Source organism: Malaclemys terrapin, chromosome 1, assembly GCF_027887155.1.
Source record: "Malaclemys terrapin pileata isolate rMalTer1 chromosome 1, rMalTer1.hap1, whole genome shotgun sequence".
Classification (NCBI taxonomy): domain Eukaryota; kingdom Metazoa; phylum Chordata; order Testudines; family Emydidae; genus Malaclemys; species Malaclemys terrapin.
Genome location: NC_071505.1, coordinates 347003441 through 347018899, shown reverse-complemented (window position 1 = coordinate 347018899; position 15459 = coordinate 347003441). Strand labels below are relative to the sequence as shown.

General features: G+C 49.2%; 1 protein-coding gene across 4 annotated transcripts in view; it reads right to left on the bottom strand.

Moving 5' to 3' along the window:
• Positions 1–15459, bottom strand: part of STIM1 (stromal interaction molecule 1) — a 168933-nt gene that overhangs the window by 4927 nt on the left and 148547 nt on the right. The window contains exons 10-13 of one of the 4 annotated variants that reach the window (XM_054015972.1): positions 12239–12339; positions 10827–11062; positions 9652–9732; positions 5037–5103 (exon numbers count right to left, since the gene is read on the bottom strand). In XM_054015972.1, coding sequence (XP_053871947.1) covers positions 5037–5103; positions 9652–9732; positions 10827–11062; positions 12239–12339 — 485 coding nt within the window. Of the gene's footprint in view, positions 1–4703; positions 5104–9651; positions 9733–10826; positions 11063–12238; positions 12340–15459 lie in introns of all 4 variants that reach the window. The other 3 variants (XM_054015970.1, XM_054015971.1, XM_054015973.1) reach the window with 3 other exon arrangements.

Here is a 15459-nt window from a genome sequence, read left to right as displayed (position 1 = left end):
TCGTCCGGCTGTCCCCCACCACCACCCCCCGCCAAGGCAGCCAGTGCAAATCTCTGACTGCAAGTGTCACCATTAGAGGTGAGGCTTTCCCACACAAAGCCATGCCTGAATGAACGCTCCTGACGCACAACCGACCCTGCCAGCCAGACTGCACCGTGGTTTGTGCCACCAGCCTCTTGCCAATTCTTGCGTTGGGAAGGGATTGGCCAGTGGTGAGCCAATCCTCAGGGGACCTTTGGTCTTTGCAGAACGGAGAAGGGGGAGAGAAGGCAGGGAGGGCTGCAGCGCCATGCGTTTCTCTTTGCACCCTCAGTTCTGAGCAGCTGCCGGGGTGCAATGGGCCCACTCGACACTGCTGCAGCCAGCAGACTCCACCGCTACCCCCGCTGGCTCTAGAAAACCCTCTGCCGGACTCACGGGACCCTGCGCAATGAGAGGTCAAGTGGCACATGCTCTTGTCTGATGGAACTGCTAGGGCTTCACCTGGGAAGCCCTGCACAGGCTCCTCCCACAGGGCAAGACCCGCATGTGACAGCAGCCTTTGGAGGGGCTCCATGGATCTTGACCCACCCCCCACGCCTTCAGAGCCAGGGACAACAACCATACGTCCCTTTGTAGTGGTTGGAGGTCGGGAGGAAGGGGAGAGGGATCCAAGGGAGAAGGAAGAGAGCAGGGGAAGAAGAGAGGTTAGGCTCCACCATCCTGCTCCTAAACCAGCCACCTGAAGCCAACACAGGCCAAGCCTTTCGAAAACCGGAGCCTCCCGTTAAACTGCCAAGCCCTCCTTCTGGAACCAAATTGGTGGCCTGGGTTTCCGAAAGCCGGGCCGCCTAGCGGCTCTTCTTGGAGTCGGCGGTTGAGATTTACCCCTGTGACTTGGAGCACAAATTCCATCGGTTTTCACGGGATTTGTGAGTCAGCAACCCCCAGCCACTGGTTCCCGTGGGAGCAGCCGGGTGCTCGGCCTTATGGAAAACCAGGTCACCGATTTGGGTGCCAAAATAAGGACTCAGGGGTTTAACTTTGGGCCCCCGTTTTTGCGAGTCTTGGCCGCATCGTTACAGTGTTTGACTTTTCTTGTAAATGCAGCCAAGCGTGTTCACAGGCACCAAAGCCACGTGCCCAACAGTGTGAGGCTAAGGGCATGAACGTCTGATTTACAGATTGCTGCATGTTCTTTTCTACGCTCACCTACTCGTCCTAACTCACGAGTCCAGGTCTGCCGAGTGCCGGGGTGGATGAGAGAGGGGAGGGCCATGGGAATGGGATGGGCATGAAATGGATAGAAGCAAACTCCTAGAGACAGCAGAATGTGGAAGAATGGAAGGGGAAAAGCAGAACACGTGTGGACTCCTCGCCTGCCCATTGATTGCTTTTCTCTCAACGGGCTTCCACTGCCCGGATCACACAGGACCTGGGATGAGGTACTCTTGAGCTTTCTACGGATGGATTCAAGGCCGTTCAGCCTGAGTGTGCCATAGTGGGGCCTGGCTCCCCACCCAGTACATACGGCCCTCCTGCCTTTTCCAGCTGGGGCCAGCTCTACCCAGGCAGCGTCACACAGCTTTGCTTACAGCAGAGCTGGGCCTGACCTCCTGTTTGGTTACGCTGCTGCCCTCAGCATCAAGCAGTCTGGGACTGGGAAGAGGCCCCGACTCACTGGGGAGACCCATCATTGATTCCCACTCCCCCACCCCATCTAATGGCTCTGGCACCAGGTCTCGGAAAGCCCCTGCTCCCACCTTAGAGATGAGGGGCACCCAGGTGGAAGACTCCGTCTCCCGCCCCCTCCCCACCACACGAGAACCACTGGCATAGCATAGGAGCAGGCGCTGGAAAGCAGAAACCCCTGTGCCCAGAGCATCCGCCACCCCCAACCCTGAATGTTAGCATTCAAAGCCACACACCAGGCTCCAGAATCAGAACAGCGCTGACCTTGTTTGCACCAGGTCCTCTGAAGCCAATTGCAAAAGAGAAGCGAAGAGTGAGGAGTTTGTGACAGTCAATCCAGCGGCCCGGCCTTTAGAGAAGGGTCTGTCAGTATTCGCAGGACATGGCGGAAGCAGATGGCTAAGCACGATGCAGTGCCCAGAGCTACTCACTCTCTTTCCTTAGGGGAAAGGAAGAGGCTGGCAGAGACACTTCCCTGGCAAAGGCTCGTCAACAGCCGTCTCCTGGGCGTTGTTGGAGCTAAAAGGAGCCAGACATTGTATCGCAGAGTTTGGGGCAGTACCCGCCTCTGTCAAGGGGACTCCTGGGTTCTGTTCCTGACTCCAGCACTCTCGGGGGGCGGGGGGGGGGTGTGTGTGTCTCTGTGCCTCAGTTTCCCCATGTCATGCTCATCTCTCTTGGGGATGTTGCACGGCTCGACTGATGTCTAGAAGGGGCTCCGAGCTCCTCAGACAAAAGGACTAGAGACATGCAATAAAAAGCTGCAGTTTGACACACAATGAAACAAGAGGCGAATGAAGCCTGGGGGCCTAACTGGCCGGCTCTTCTCCCGTCTCAGGTCCTTGCTTTGGACAGCGTAATGATGGCCACCCTTCCAGGAGACATTCTCAACGGGGCAGAGGCGTCCATTGCTAAGGAAGTGCCCTTTTGCCAGCAGGTCTCCTCCAGGGGCACAGAGCAGAAACAAATCTGAAATCTCGCTCTTTCAGTGAAAACGACAGAGTCAGGGTCACAAGTGACCACTGTGATCTCCGCCTGGGAGCTGAGGCGCAAGCCAAGCCCTCTGCTGCCTGTGACTTGCAGGTCTGCAGGCCTGGGCTTTTTGTAGGGCTAGCAAATGCACATCTGCCCAGAAGAGCAAACAGCTCTGGGGAATAAGATGCCGCTTCTCGTGACAAACTGCCCTTCAAGCTGACGTCAAGACTCCTAGCGTAACCCTGTTTTCCAAGGACTGGGCACTCGGCTGTAAGAACTTACTCAGGGCTGTACCTTGCCATGGAAGGTGTTTCCAGACCTTTACCTGTCAAACAGGACGGGCCCGACTGGACTGAAATTTGGCAAGCAATTCACCTAGATTATATTCAAAGGGTTCTTTGCTCTTCTTCCACAAACAATAAATGAGCCAAGACGGTGCTGGTTAATAACCCACTACAGACCATGGGCAGGGCCACTTTCCCACATGAATTTTCACAAGGCTTGTTGCTCCAGAATGCACACCTCTAAAACGCACAATTAGTTCGTGCTTTACAAGTGCTGTGATTTGTGGCCTGTGGCTCAGAGGTTGCTCTGAGCCATCAGGAACATACTGAATCAATAGCACTCGTCTTGGAGAGATCTGCTTTGAGACACAAAAGCGGAGCGTGAGAGTCGGGCAGCTGAAGCCCGGGCTGTGGAAAGTTCTGGACAAGTTGATTATATCCTGGGGAGTATGTAGAACTAGGGCGACCACTACTAATGCAGTCTGCTGTGCTTTGCACTTCTCTAGCATTTCCTCCGATCTCCAACCATTTGCCACCCACTCATTATTTAACACTGCCACTGAGCTATGAGAGAATTCCCAGCGTTACAGATGAGGAAACTGAGTCCAGAGAAGTGAGAAGTTGGAAGAGAACCCAGGACGCCTGAACCCAGAACCCTAATCCCAGGCCCTAAGCGCTCAACCATACTCCTTCCATAACTGCGTGTTTAACAGCAGCTTCTGTCCTGAACTAGGGCTTGCTGGAAGTTAATCTAACAGTGGTAGATTCTCTGCCTGCTATCTTCAATCCCATGACCCAAAAGGTGCTCTCAAGACACGTCCATATGATAAGCGGAGAAGCTTTTCCTGTTTGTTTTCACTCATTGTGTGTGAACTGAATTGTGGCAGAAGGCGCCCTGGGCAGCACAAGAAGTGGAATCCTCCAGCCACAGAACAGCTAGGCACATGAGCAGTGTCAGCACAAGCTCTCGACACAGTGGGCTTCAGCCATCTTCTAGAAGGACCCGTCTAGGGAAGAAGAGGACATTCAGTTCCCAAGGCCTCTCTGCTGACACTGCTCAGAGGGCTGCTGATCAGCAGTGAGATGGTCTGAACTGGACCAAGTCCACTAACTGATTTCCCATAGGCCACCAAACAGCCATCACTGCCTTCTAGTCATTACGGACATGGACCAGACTACAGCTGGTAGCCGAGAGCTGAGACACTCATCGCTCGGCCATCCACTGCCATACGACTGGGGCTGAGACACAAAGGAGAGTGTCAGTCTGGGCTCAACTTCCCCGGATACTGCTGGCCCACGTCACCCCCTGAACACAATGGGGCACGTCAGCTCCTGCCGTGTGCTCCCAGCAGCACTCACCAGGAGCTAACCACTTACACTCATTTGCAATTTGCTTGGGAAGAGCCAAAGATGAGACAAGGTTTCAAATAAGGTCAGTGTGTGCTTGATTAGTCGTGTTACCTTTGTTCCCGCAGGTACAGCACCCAAATAAAAAGACCGATTTAGTCGGAGACACAGGCAATTCTCAGCCAAAACCACAGCACTTCATTGGTTAATCACCACTGAGAGGACAGATGAGTCACTGGACCAAGTGCCTAAAACTGCTCCGCTTACATGGGAGAGAGGCTAAGGAAGCAAAAGCTGTAGAAACCAAGGAACGATTATAGCCCGCAGGGAAAGGGAACAAGGACTCCAAGAGGAAGAACGCCACAGCAAGCATCAGTTCCGAGGCACGGCAGGCTAGAGGGAGCTAGAAAAGAAGGAGCGGTATACCCAAAGCTCTCAGCGTGACAGCGAATCCCCGAGGTGACGTCAGGAGGGGGCAGGTCGGGGGCGGAGTCCATCTGGAGGATGTAAGAGGAGGAGGTGTGATGGTAATAGATAGGGTGGGCATGGCAAGCAGGAGAAGATGCAGTGGTGGTGGCGGTGGAGGAGCAAGAGGTGGAAGAGGCGGTGGTGGCGGATGCTGGGCTGGTTCCATGAGCGTCGGAACTAAAAGACTGTCCAGAAGTGAGGCTGTGCATTCGACGAAGAGCAACTCTGCCTGTCAGGTAATGGGCAGGCTGGCCCGGCTCGTTCTGGCCATGCACGTAACTCTCTACCAACCTCTGAGATCCGAGGGAGTGCTGCGGGTCCACGACGCGCTGGCGGACACCGCTCGGCAAGGGGGCAGCTGTAACGACAGAGAAGAGAACACTGACTGCAGCTGGAGAAGAACCCGTGCACTAAACCAGCCAGGCTGCACCGGCATAAAGCCACCATCCCATGTCAGCATTACAGGTCACAGACCATCAAACTCTGTGCCAATGGAGCACCGCTTTGGCCCTTTTAGCCATCCCGTCAGGGATGCGGTGAGCTGTGCCCATTGGATACAGAAGAGGCGTTACGTCTTTGCTTCTGCTTCCATCAATGAGCACCCCAAGAGAAACAGGGTTTTACATTCCTTATTTTATCCCCATGCTTGTCATAGGTGACCAGAGAGGAGTGTGCACTATCAGAGGTTTAGATTACTAGCTTGAGACTGAAGCAAGGGGTCTGATTTTGATTTTACTGATACCAGTTCTACCCCAGTGTATTTGCACTGCTTCCAAGGAAATGCTCCAGATTTACCCCTTTGCTGCTGAGAGCGTGATTTGTCCTTTGATTAAGTACAGTTGCACTTCAACTGAAGCACAAGGAAAGCTTCCATTAAAGGTGCAGGAATCTCTCAGCACTTTCACAGTGTGCCTTTGTCTGCAGGGTTGGATGGCTGAGATGCCCAGTGCAAGACAAGGGAGGACTTTTTGAGATATATCAGCTGGTCTAACCAATGTTAGTAGGGATAGTTACCGGTTTTCACTATTTTATACACCCACCAAGTGCAGATCTGCTCTGAAAAATGACATCAGCCAGTTCCCTTTCCACATCAGAGTGCTCAGTTTGCAAGATTTTTTTTTCCAATACCAAATTCATCTTAGGGTCTGAAAGCCAAGCTGGCTTCTTTCCTTCTCCTGCATTGTCACAGCTTTTAATGCCAGAAGAGACCATTGCAATTATATAATCCGACTTCCTACATCGCACTAGCCAGAGAACCTCACCCACTCTTCCCTGCATCAAGCCCGTAACTTTCATTTCAGCATATCCTTTAGAAAGGCCTCAAATCTCAATACATCGATTTCAAGTGATGGAGAATCTACCAAGCCCCTAGGTGAGTTGTTCCAATGTTCTTAATTGCCCTCAAAAAGTTGCACCTTATTTCTAGTCTGGATTTTTCTAGCTTCAGCTTCTGACCATTGGATCTCATTATATCGGTGTCTGCTAGATTAAAAAGACCTGTGCTGTACGTACGGTACTTGTAGATTCATCGTACCCTTCTCTTGGAATACGGTTCTCAGGCCGAGTTACAGGCGGACAAGTTAGAGTATAATCTGAAAGTGGTGGGGCAGCACAGGTGTCACTGAGGGCAGAGCTTGGCCTGCAGAATCTAGGAGTAATTGTTCACATGCTCCGGTGATGAGTGCAGTCTAAAACCTACATAGAATAGAATAGTAGTGGTGCTCCCCGGGCCAAAAGACAGAAAAACCATCTCTACTTATATCTTCTCTTCAAGGCTCTGAGCACTGATAAACATGGAGCACCAGGAGGGCATTACGGAGTCATTTCTCAGAGTAGAACCGACTCGGGGTGAAATTCGCCCCTGGACAGGAGGCCAGCACATGACCTAGGCACTAAAGTCTAACTTGGGACATAAGCCGGTCCCTCTGCAAAGGGTAAATCTCACCCTCTGAGCGTGGAGAGTGCTGGTAAGATAAATCCTTACCCAGTGCACACTGATCATTTATAAAATTATGCCCAGGAACCAGCACTGAGTGGAAATCACTACCTTCAAAGTCTGACCATTCACAGCTGTGGATTCACGGCTTGCTTTAGCTGGTGTGTGTAATTATGGGCTGTAATGCGTTTCTAATGTGGTAATCATAAGCGGCAATGCGTTTCTAATGTGGTAATTATAAGCGGCAATGCATTTCTTGCCTGAACTTCCGTATGGATTTTTTTTTTTATTATTGCTGAGTACCAGAATCCTTGAAATAAAAAGTTCATGATAATGAAATAAAGGATCATTAATGTTTAGGCCACCATCCCTTCCTTCTTGATTTCCAGACTCCTTGACCCGACCCTACCCAACCCAACTCAGTGCTCCAATGAAGAGAGGCTAGGATGTGACACAGGAAGTTCTCAACTGTTGCTTGCTAAATGCAACCCTGGTGGAGCTGTGCTTGGCAGACAGTAATTTTGCACAGTTTTACAGCATAACAGTGATGTCTGATGGCACTACTACCTCTCTGTGTTCTTCCATTCTAAGCCTCAAAGCTCTTCAGCCACCAAAACTTCTATCCAGGGTGCCTGAACTTTACCCAACTGAGGGACACCCCTCATTTGCCTGAATTGGAGCAGATGAGTCTTGCCCCCGTATGCAGTAAGGATATATCCTGCAGCGACTTCTGGTATCTGCAATGGCCACTGAGATCAAGACAGAGCATTGCATGCTGGGACACAACATTCCATAGGCTGCATCTTCCTACAGCAGTCAAGGGGCTGCACTTTGGGCTGTCCTGTTCTGTACGTTTCCTTTGCAGGGGGGTTCAAAACTTTCTGGCGTCTAAAGATGCATACACATAAGACAGTGATGTCAAAATGGTTAAAAAGGTGAATGGACAGAAAAGCTCAGAAGTGAAGTATAGGGAGAGCTCTTTTGGGAATTGAAGAACCAGCAAAATGCTGCTGTCAAACCCACTCCACAGCTAGGAGAACCGGGGATCCCGTGGTTCAAATACATACAGATTCCAGAATGATCACTGCCTGGGTATATTGCAGTATAAGGGGAATGTCACTGTATAGTAAGAAATGCAACAAAAATAATCCAAACAAACTGCTGTCTTAACACTCTCAGGGTTAGCCACACGGTTTCCTCCAGGAGATTCCCACTGGTGAGGGTCTCCGTTCCCTTACTGCTATTCTCTGCAACCAATGATTCTTTCAGAGGCCCTCTTTCGACTGTGCAGCCTAAACATTTCTAGAATTTCTTTCCTGCTGGATCCTGAACTGAAATAAACCTAACAAATCAAGTCACGTGGAGCTAAAATCGAAGCGAAATCTCTAGCTCTTGAAACACTCGTCAGGAAGGTGGCCGGAGGAGGAGAGAGCTGGAGCAGCAAGGGGCCAGATCTGGGGTCTATTCGGGCTATACGCCTTCCTCTTCTTCAAATGGAGCGCTGCTGACATGAACCAATGTTGGCACAGTCAAGCGGCCTGGGTGGGGTCTTACTCTGCCTTCGGAGGAGAGGCTTTTCTATCACACAGCTGGAGGAGGGGGATACGTTTGTGGGATTCCAGATCTCCTGAGGGCTCTTCTTTCCTTACTGGGACACATCCTCCTCACCGGGCCTTTCCCCTCCTCCATGCTGGGGCAGGTCTCGGGCCTGTGCTATACAGGAGGTCAGTCTAGATGATCACAATGGTCTCTTCTGGCCTTGGGATCTATTCATGCTGTTCATCCCCCAACTTTGTCCCTTACACTCCTGTCATGCCGCTGGGTTTTGTTTACCAAGCTCTTGTAGTGAGCACGGGACTGGAGTCAAGGCTCCTGGGTTCAAATCCTGCCTCGGTCTCTGTGGGTACGTCTACATGGCGGTAAAAGCCCTACGGCACAGGTACAGCTGGCCTGGGTCAGCTGAATCGGGCTTGGGCTGTAGGACTAAAAATTGCTGGGTAGACACTCAGGCTCCAGCTGGGGCCCTGCGCGGGTGGAGGGTACCAGAGCCAGGGCTCCAGCCCGAGTCCGAACATCTACACAGCAATTTTTCAGCCCCAGCTCCCGAGCCCGAGCCAGCTGCCCTGGGCCAGCCATAGATGTTACCCTGCTGCAGACATACCCTGTGTGGTCTAGGGTAACTCACAACCTTAGTGTGTCCCTGTTTTACATGAGGATACTCTGACTTATAAATATGAACAGATTGTCCATCAAAGGCCTTGATTACTTTTCTGGGCCTGACTTATCACCTTGGTACTCCAGGTTTACCCCAGCATAATTCCACTGAAGTCAATGGCGTTCCACTGCTGTAACCCAGTGGTGGATCAAACCCTAACCATCTGGTATCTTGCTCCCTACTTTGCTGCTTAGCAAGATGACCCCAGCCTCTTATATTTTAGAGGCAGATCTCCAGGAAGCTCCACATTCTCCCTCCGCCATCACACACAGACAGGCTCTGTATCGTGACAACACTTCCACTGAGGGAGGATTAACCAGTGGAAGTGGGGAATTGCTTGAGATGTTCCCTCCATGCAGGAGCTGTATGCGGTCTCCACTGTGCTGTATATAGCATCAAAACAATCACATCTGTGGCCGACATCTCCCTCCACCAGCCCGAATCACCCCAAGAGAGGGAGGGCACTGTTGTTATTGATACTCCGGGTCCTCCAGGAAGGGGGAGGCGAGCAGGGAAGCCCTGACCAAAACTGTCTTTCAAACCTTGGTTTTAAAAATCCAAAACACAAAGTGAGGAGGAAGGAGCTAACATGCAATTCTTCTTCATCCCAGCAGACTCTGCCCAGAGGTTAGTAAAGTTGCTAATGTCTCACTGGAGAAGAGCATGTGAATTAGTTTTTGTGCCAAAAAGTTGGAAAAATTGTGGATATATTTTAGTCCAGCGGGTGAAAAAAAAAACAACCAAGAGAACCAAACCGGGGTGTTTCCAGAGGGCCAGATCCTCCGTGGAGATAGACGAGCGGTCACTGAACCTGCGCCCCAAAAGCCAGGCCGCGTCTGGGGTTAGCCAATCAGGTTTGAAAGGGAGAGAGAAAAGTTTGATTTACAGGTATAATCATCACTGGCACTCAGCAGCATTCTCAACCCGAATGGGACAGGAATGGTTCAACCACAGAACTGCCCTCCTCCCCTAAGGGGCCCCTGCACACAGGCAATGGCACTCCCTGAGCCCCAGGGGGTGGGGCAATAGTGACACTGAAGGGTCACTCGTGTCAGGAGCCCACCTTGAGATGCCATGGGCTTGGTTTGTAAAGGCGCTGAGCACACGCAGCCCGCCGTGAGCCAGACAGGCTCTTCGTTGATGTTAATCAGTTCGGCTTCATTACGTCAGCTGAGCTGGCCTGATTTTCACCAGCTGAGAACCTTGGTCATTGATTTGAACAGGAACTGCAGGTGCTCAGTACCTCAGAAACCCAAGCCCTAGGGATCTCCCGTGGGGGGGCACCCAAAATCTGAGACGTGAAAATTCAGCCCAGGGCCCATATCACTTAAGGATCAAATCTGGAGTCTTCACTCCGATTTGTACTCAGGTGTTTCCATTAAGATTTCTGGATATATTTTTGCCTGGTTAAATCCTAGCCGCAGGTTCTCAGGAACCTGTCTCCTCGGACAAATCCCTAGCTAGCACACCTGTCATGCTTATAATGAAGCCATCACTAGTAAGTGGCTCCAAGTCAGCTTCAGCCAGGTTATCGCCGGGACCCACTGCTCCTCCAATCACACAATGCCCTCTCTTCCTCTGCCCAGCTCACACTGAGAACTTCCTGCTCTGTCTTCACTTCTACCGTAGGCCGCCACGAAGAACATGGGCAGCAACACGTCTCTCCATCATTGGAGCTAGTAAGTACTTCTGGAGTTAATGGCTTCCAAATACCTCCAGCAATGGAGGTGGGGCTTATACTGACATGCCAGCACTAGAATGACTCTCACGCTTTCTCTGTTGGTTTAAAAATCAATATGGCTACACCGTTCCCTTCCAATATATCCCAGCTCTCTGCACCTATCTATCTAGAGTATCACAGTGCCCTCACTGGAGCAGTAGCTAAGTGCTAACTCGCCTCAGTGTGCATCATCTAGCAGAGGATACATACACTGCATGGACATGGGAGAGACAATCTCTTCGTCCAGATCGTCCAGATCATCAGTCATGATGAAGTGCGCTGGGTTGGGCCGGGAGGTGCCCACCCAGCTGGGATCGATGTTCAGGGCTGTCACTAGCGTGTGGATGCCTGGGTTGTTGACAATCTGGAAGCCACACAGCAGCTCGATTTGGTGCCAGCGGTGTAGGCGCTCCCGCAGTGCGGCCGTCACTTCGCTCAGGGCTTGCCTGAAAACAAGATTCAAACAAGGGAAAAGGAAAAACAAATGAGGAACAGTGGAAACAAATTACACCAGATAGAAGATCCCAGTGAGTCTGAAACAGGGAGTCAGAAGATTAAGCTGAGATTCCTCTCTCTGTGTATTTCTCCAGACCGCCTTGCATAGTAACCACTTCTGAATGGGATTTTCCTGTGTGTTAACCCCCAGACAGGTTCTCAGTGTGACAACAAGAGTCAGTGTCAAAGTATCGTGATACAGCTCTGAGCCACGCAAATCTCAGAGTCTTGGGTTGGGATTTTTAAAGCTGACCAGGAGATTTTAATTCGTTTGGATTTTTACGGGTGCTGTCTGGCTAACACCTCCAGCTGGCTTGGAAAATCTCAACCTGGAAGACAAGTAAGATGAATGAATCAATTTTAAGATGAATAAGCGAGTGGTGTCTGAAGCTTAACCGTAGTGAAAATGAATGAGCCTTCAGGTTATTTGGTGGATTAGTGTGATGGAGTTCACAGGTAGCTATCTTCTCAAAATCCCAATGAATGTTTCCACCATGACAGGAAGGGACTTACAGGAATAGATCTATCAGCCATATGAACAACTTCACCAACCACCGAGGGAACATGGCCACAGCATATAGCAACAGGCTAGAGCAGGAAACCCTGTCCAACTGGAACCTCAGGGGAGAACATCCCTCTCTCTGAGCAGAAACATGGGATCTGTAATACCTGTAAATGGTTGGGTCTTCAATTTTCCATCGTAACCGGGTAAAATGTTACTAGTTACCCATTACATTTCACACATTCACCAAAACCTGACAAATGTGAATTAAATAAGGGTCAGCTTCTACTGAGGCAAAGGAAAGGCCAACAAATTCATGCTGTGCAACAGAATGGATTTAGAACGGGCTGTGCAGAACACGCACTATGGAATGACAGGTTTCAGAGTAGCAGCCGTGTTAGGCTGTATCCGCAAAAAGAACAGGAGTACTTGTGGCACCTTAGAGACTAACAAATTTACGGAATGACTTTTCCCTGGGGTTCAGGATCTGTAGAAGTCTGCCGGACATCTGTGCCTTGCCCCAAAAATGAGAACAGGCTTTACTGACATGCGTGTATTACAGCCGCCTGCATGGGAGGGGAGGGATTTGGGGGAAATGGGAGGAAGACATGAGGTGGATACTTACTTTGCAGTTAAGATTTTATGATCAACGTCGTCTAGGGATGAGCTGTGAGCAACATGAAATGTTCCAAAGAGGGTGTTTCGCTTCTTTTTAATTTTTTCAGCCTGAAACATATTAACAGAAAAAGGTCACCGGAACAATCAGCCCTTGTGTTTCCTCCAGGACAATAATATCCTGAACAGGATAAGACAGAAATAGTCCTGTGGCTGTTTGCACACACGCAAGTAGCTTGAACTGTCACTTTAGCGAAGGATGTTATGCCACGTAACATGCTGGCTAGGGTGTCAATCGAGAGCGGGGTCAGGACAAGAGTCCAGAGCACCAGCTACAACTGCATAGCTAAGGACTCCTCCCGCGCCACAGGCTCGTTACCAGAAAGACCAACGAAAGCTTTATCAACAGAATCCTAACATCCTGAAATGGGGGTCTGCCTCCTCTTTAGAGCACTGGGTATATTTGAGTCTTAAGTCCCTACATACAGATCCTTGGTCGTTATGCTCTATTAATGTTTGCTGCAGAGTTGCAAAAGGCAAACCGGGGGCAGGAACGCTGCAGCTAACACCACCCGGGGACATGGCGTTTGTGGTCAGCATGTGGTAAGACCGACAAATTCATATTTGTCCTGTCACCTCTGACTGCTGTACAATGTCAAGAGAGCCAAGCGCATTGGCTGCAATAGCTTCCTGCTCTCTGCTTCGCTCAGAAGATTTTAAACAGCTGGGAACAGAGAAGTGACTTGGCCAGTGAAGACCACATACATATTTTACATGTCCAAAACTTCTCTGCCCTAATATGGGTGACACTTGGGGCCGGATTTGCTCTCACTGGGGCTGTGGAGAGTTCCTTTCACAGACATTTCACAATGCAGGACACTGCACGCAACAGCTAGTTATGCACATTAGCAGGTTTAAACTTATCCACCAAATTGCCACTTCCTCAGTGAGCAGCAATGTGGCCCAGTGGTCTGAGTATGCGGCTAGAACTCAACGGTTCTAACCCAGCTCTGGCGCTAATTCACATTACAACACTGCACAAATCACGTCATCTCTTTGTGACTCAATTTCCCCATCTATAACAACTGTGTTGGGTGCTTTAATTAAGGTTTGTGCAGCACTTTGAGAAGGTAAAACATGACACCAGTACCTGATATCATCATGCATCATGGACCAGTATTAGATATCATCATGTATCCATGGTCATCAAACCTCCATGGAAACATGGATTAATTGCTAAGCATGAGTACCAAAAAGTCGCTAAAGCATGTAGGGACAAAATCAGAAAGGCTAATGCACAAAATGAGTTACACCTGGCAAGCGACATAAAAGGCATAAGAAGAGGTTCTATAAATATATAAGGAGCAAGAAAAAGATGAAGAAAAGTATAGAGCCACTACTTAGCAGGGAAGGATAGTTCAGTGGTTTGAGCATTGGCCTGCTAAACCCAGGGTTATGAGTTCAATCCTTGAGGGGGCCACTTAGGGATCTGGGGCAAAATCAGTACTTGGTCCTGCTAGTGAAGGCAGGGGGCTGGACTCAATGACCTTTCAAGGTCCCTTCCAGTTCTAGGAGATGGGATATCTCCATTAATTTCTTTTTTTTTCATTTCTAAGGAGAGCTAATAATGAATGGCATCAAGAAGGCTGAGGTGTTTAATGCCTATTTTGCTTCAGTGTTCATTAAAAAGGTTAGTGGTGATCAGATGCTCAACACAACCAATATCAAAACCAAGTGGGAAGGACACAAGCCAAAGAGAGAATGAACAGATTAAAAACATATTTAGCTAAGTTACATGTATTTACGTTGACAGGGTTTGATGAAATTCATTCTAGGGTACTTAAGGAACCAGCTGAAGCAATCTCGGAATCATTAGCAATTATCTTTGAGAACTCAAGGAGGATGGATGAGGTCTCAGAGGATGGGAGAATGGCAAGCACAGTACCTGTTTTTATAAAGAGGACCCAGGGGATTATAAACAGTCAGACTAACTCTGATATCAGGAAAGATACTGGAACAAATTATTAAACAATCAGTTTGGAGCACCTAGAAGGTAATAGGATTATAAGCAATAGCCAACATGGATTTGTCAAACCAACCTAATTTCCTTCTTTGACAGGATGACTGGCCTAGTGGATAGGGGAGAGCTGTAGAAGTGATAGATCTTGATTTTAGTAAGGCTTTTCACCCAGGCCCACATAACATTCTCACAGGCAAATTAGGGCAATGTGGTGCAAGGTAATGCACACTGGAAAACATAATCCAACTACACATTCAAAATGATGGAGTTTAAATTAACTGTTAATACTCAAAAAGGAGATCTTGGAGTCACTGTGGATAGTTCTCTGAAAACATCCGCTCAATGTGCTGCAGCAGTCATAAAAGCCAACAGAACGTTAGGAACCATTTGGAAAGGGATTGATAATAAGAGAGAAAATATCATGATGTTTCTATATAAATCCACGGTATGCCCATATCTTGTATCCTTTGTGCAGTTCTGGCCACCCCACCTCATAAAAGATATATTTGAAATGGAAACAGTACAGAGGAGGATGATAAAAATGATTAAAGATATGGAACAGTTTCCGTATGAGGAGAGATTAAAAAGACTGCAACTGTTCATCTTAGAAAAGAGAAAACTAAGGGATGGGGGGTAAGATCGAGGTCTATAAAATCATGAATAGTGTGGAGAAAGTGAATAGGGAAGTGTTATTTAACCTTTCACATAACACAAGAACAAGGGGTCACCAATGAAATTAATAGGCAGTGGGTTTAAAAACAAACAAAAGGCAGTAGTTCTTCACACAATGCACAGTCAACATGTGGAACTCCTTGCCAGAGGATGTTGTGAAGGCCAAAACTATAACGGGGTTCCAAAAAGAATTAGATAAGTTCATGGAGGACAGGTCCATCAATGGCTATTAGCCAAGATGGTCAGGGACACAGCCCCATGTTCCAGGTGTCCCTAAACCTCTGACTGCCAGAAGCTGGGACTGCACTACAGGGCCGGGATTACTCAACAATTGCCCTGTTCTGTTTATTCCCTCTGAAGCATCGGGCAGTGGCCACTCCCAGATTACAGGATGCTGGGCTAGGTGGACCATTGTCTGACCCATTCTTATGTTCTTAGATGAAATTACTAGAAGGTGGGCGGTTAAACGGTTAAAAGACTGTACTCAAAGAGTAGTAGTCAGTGGTTTGTTGTCAGACGGGAAGGATGTATCTAGTGGG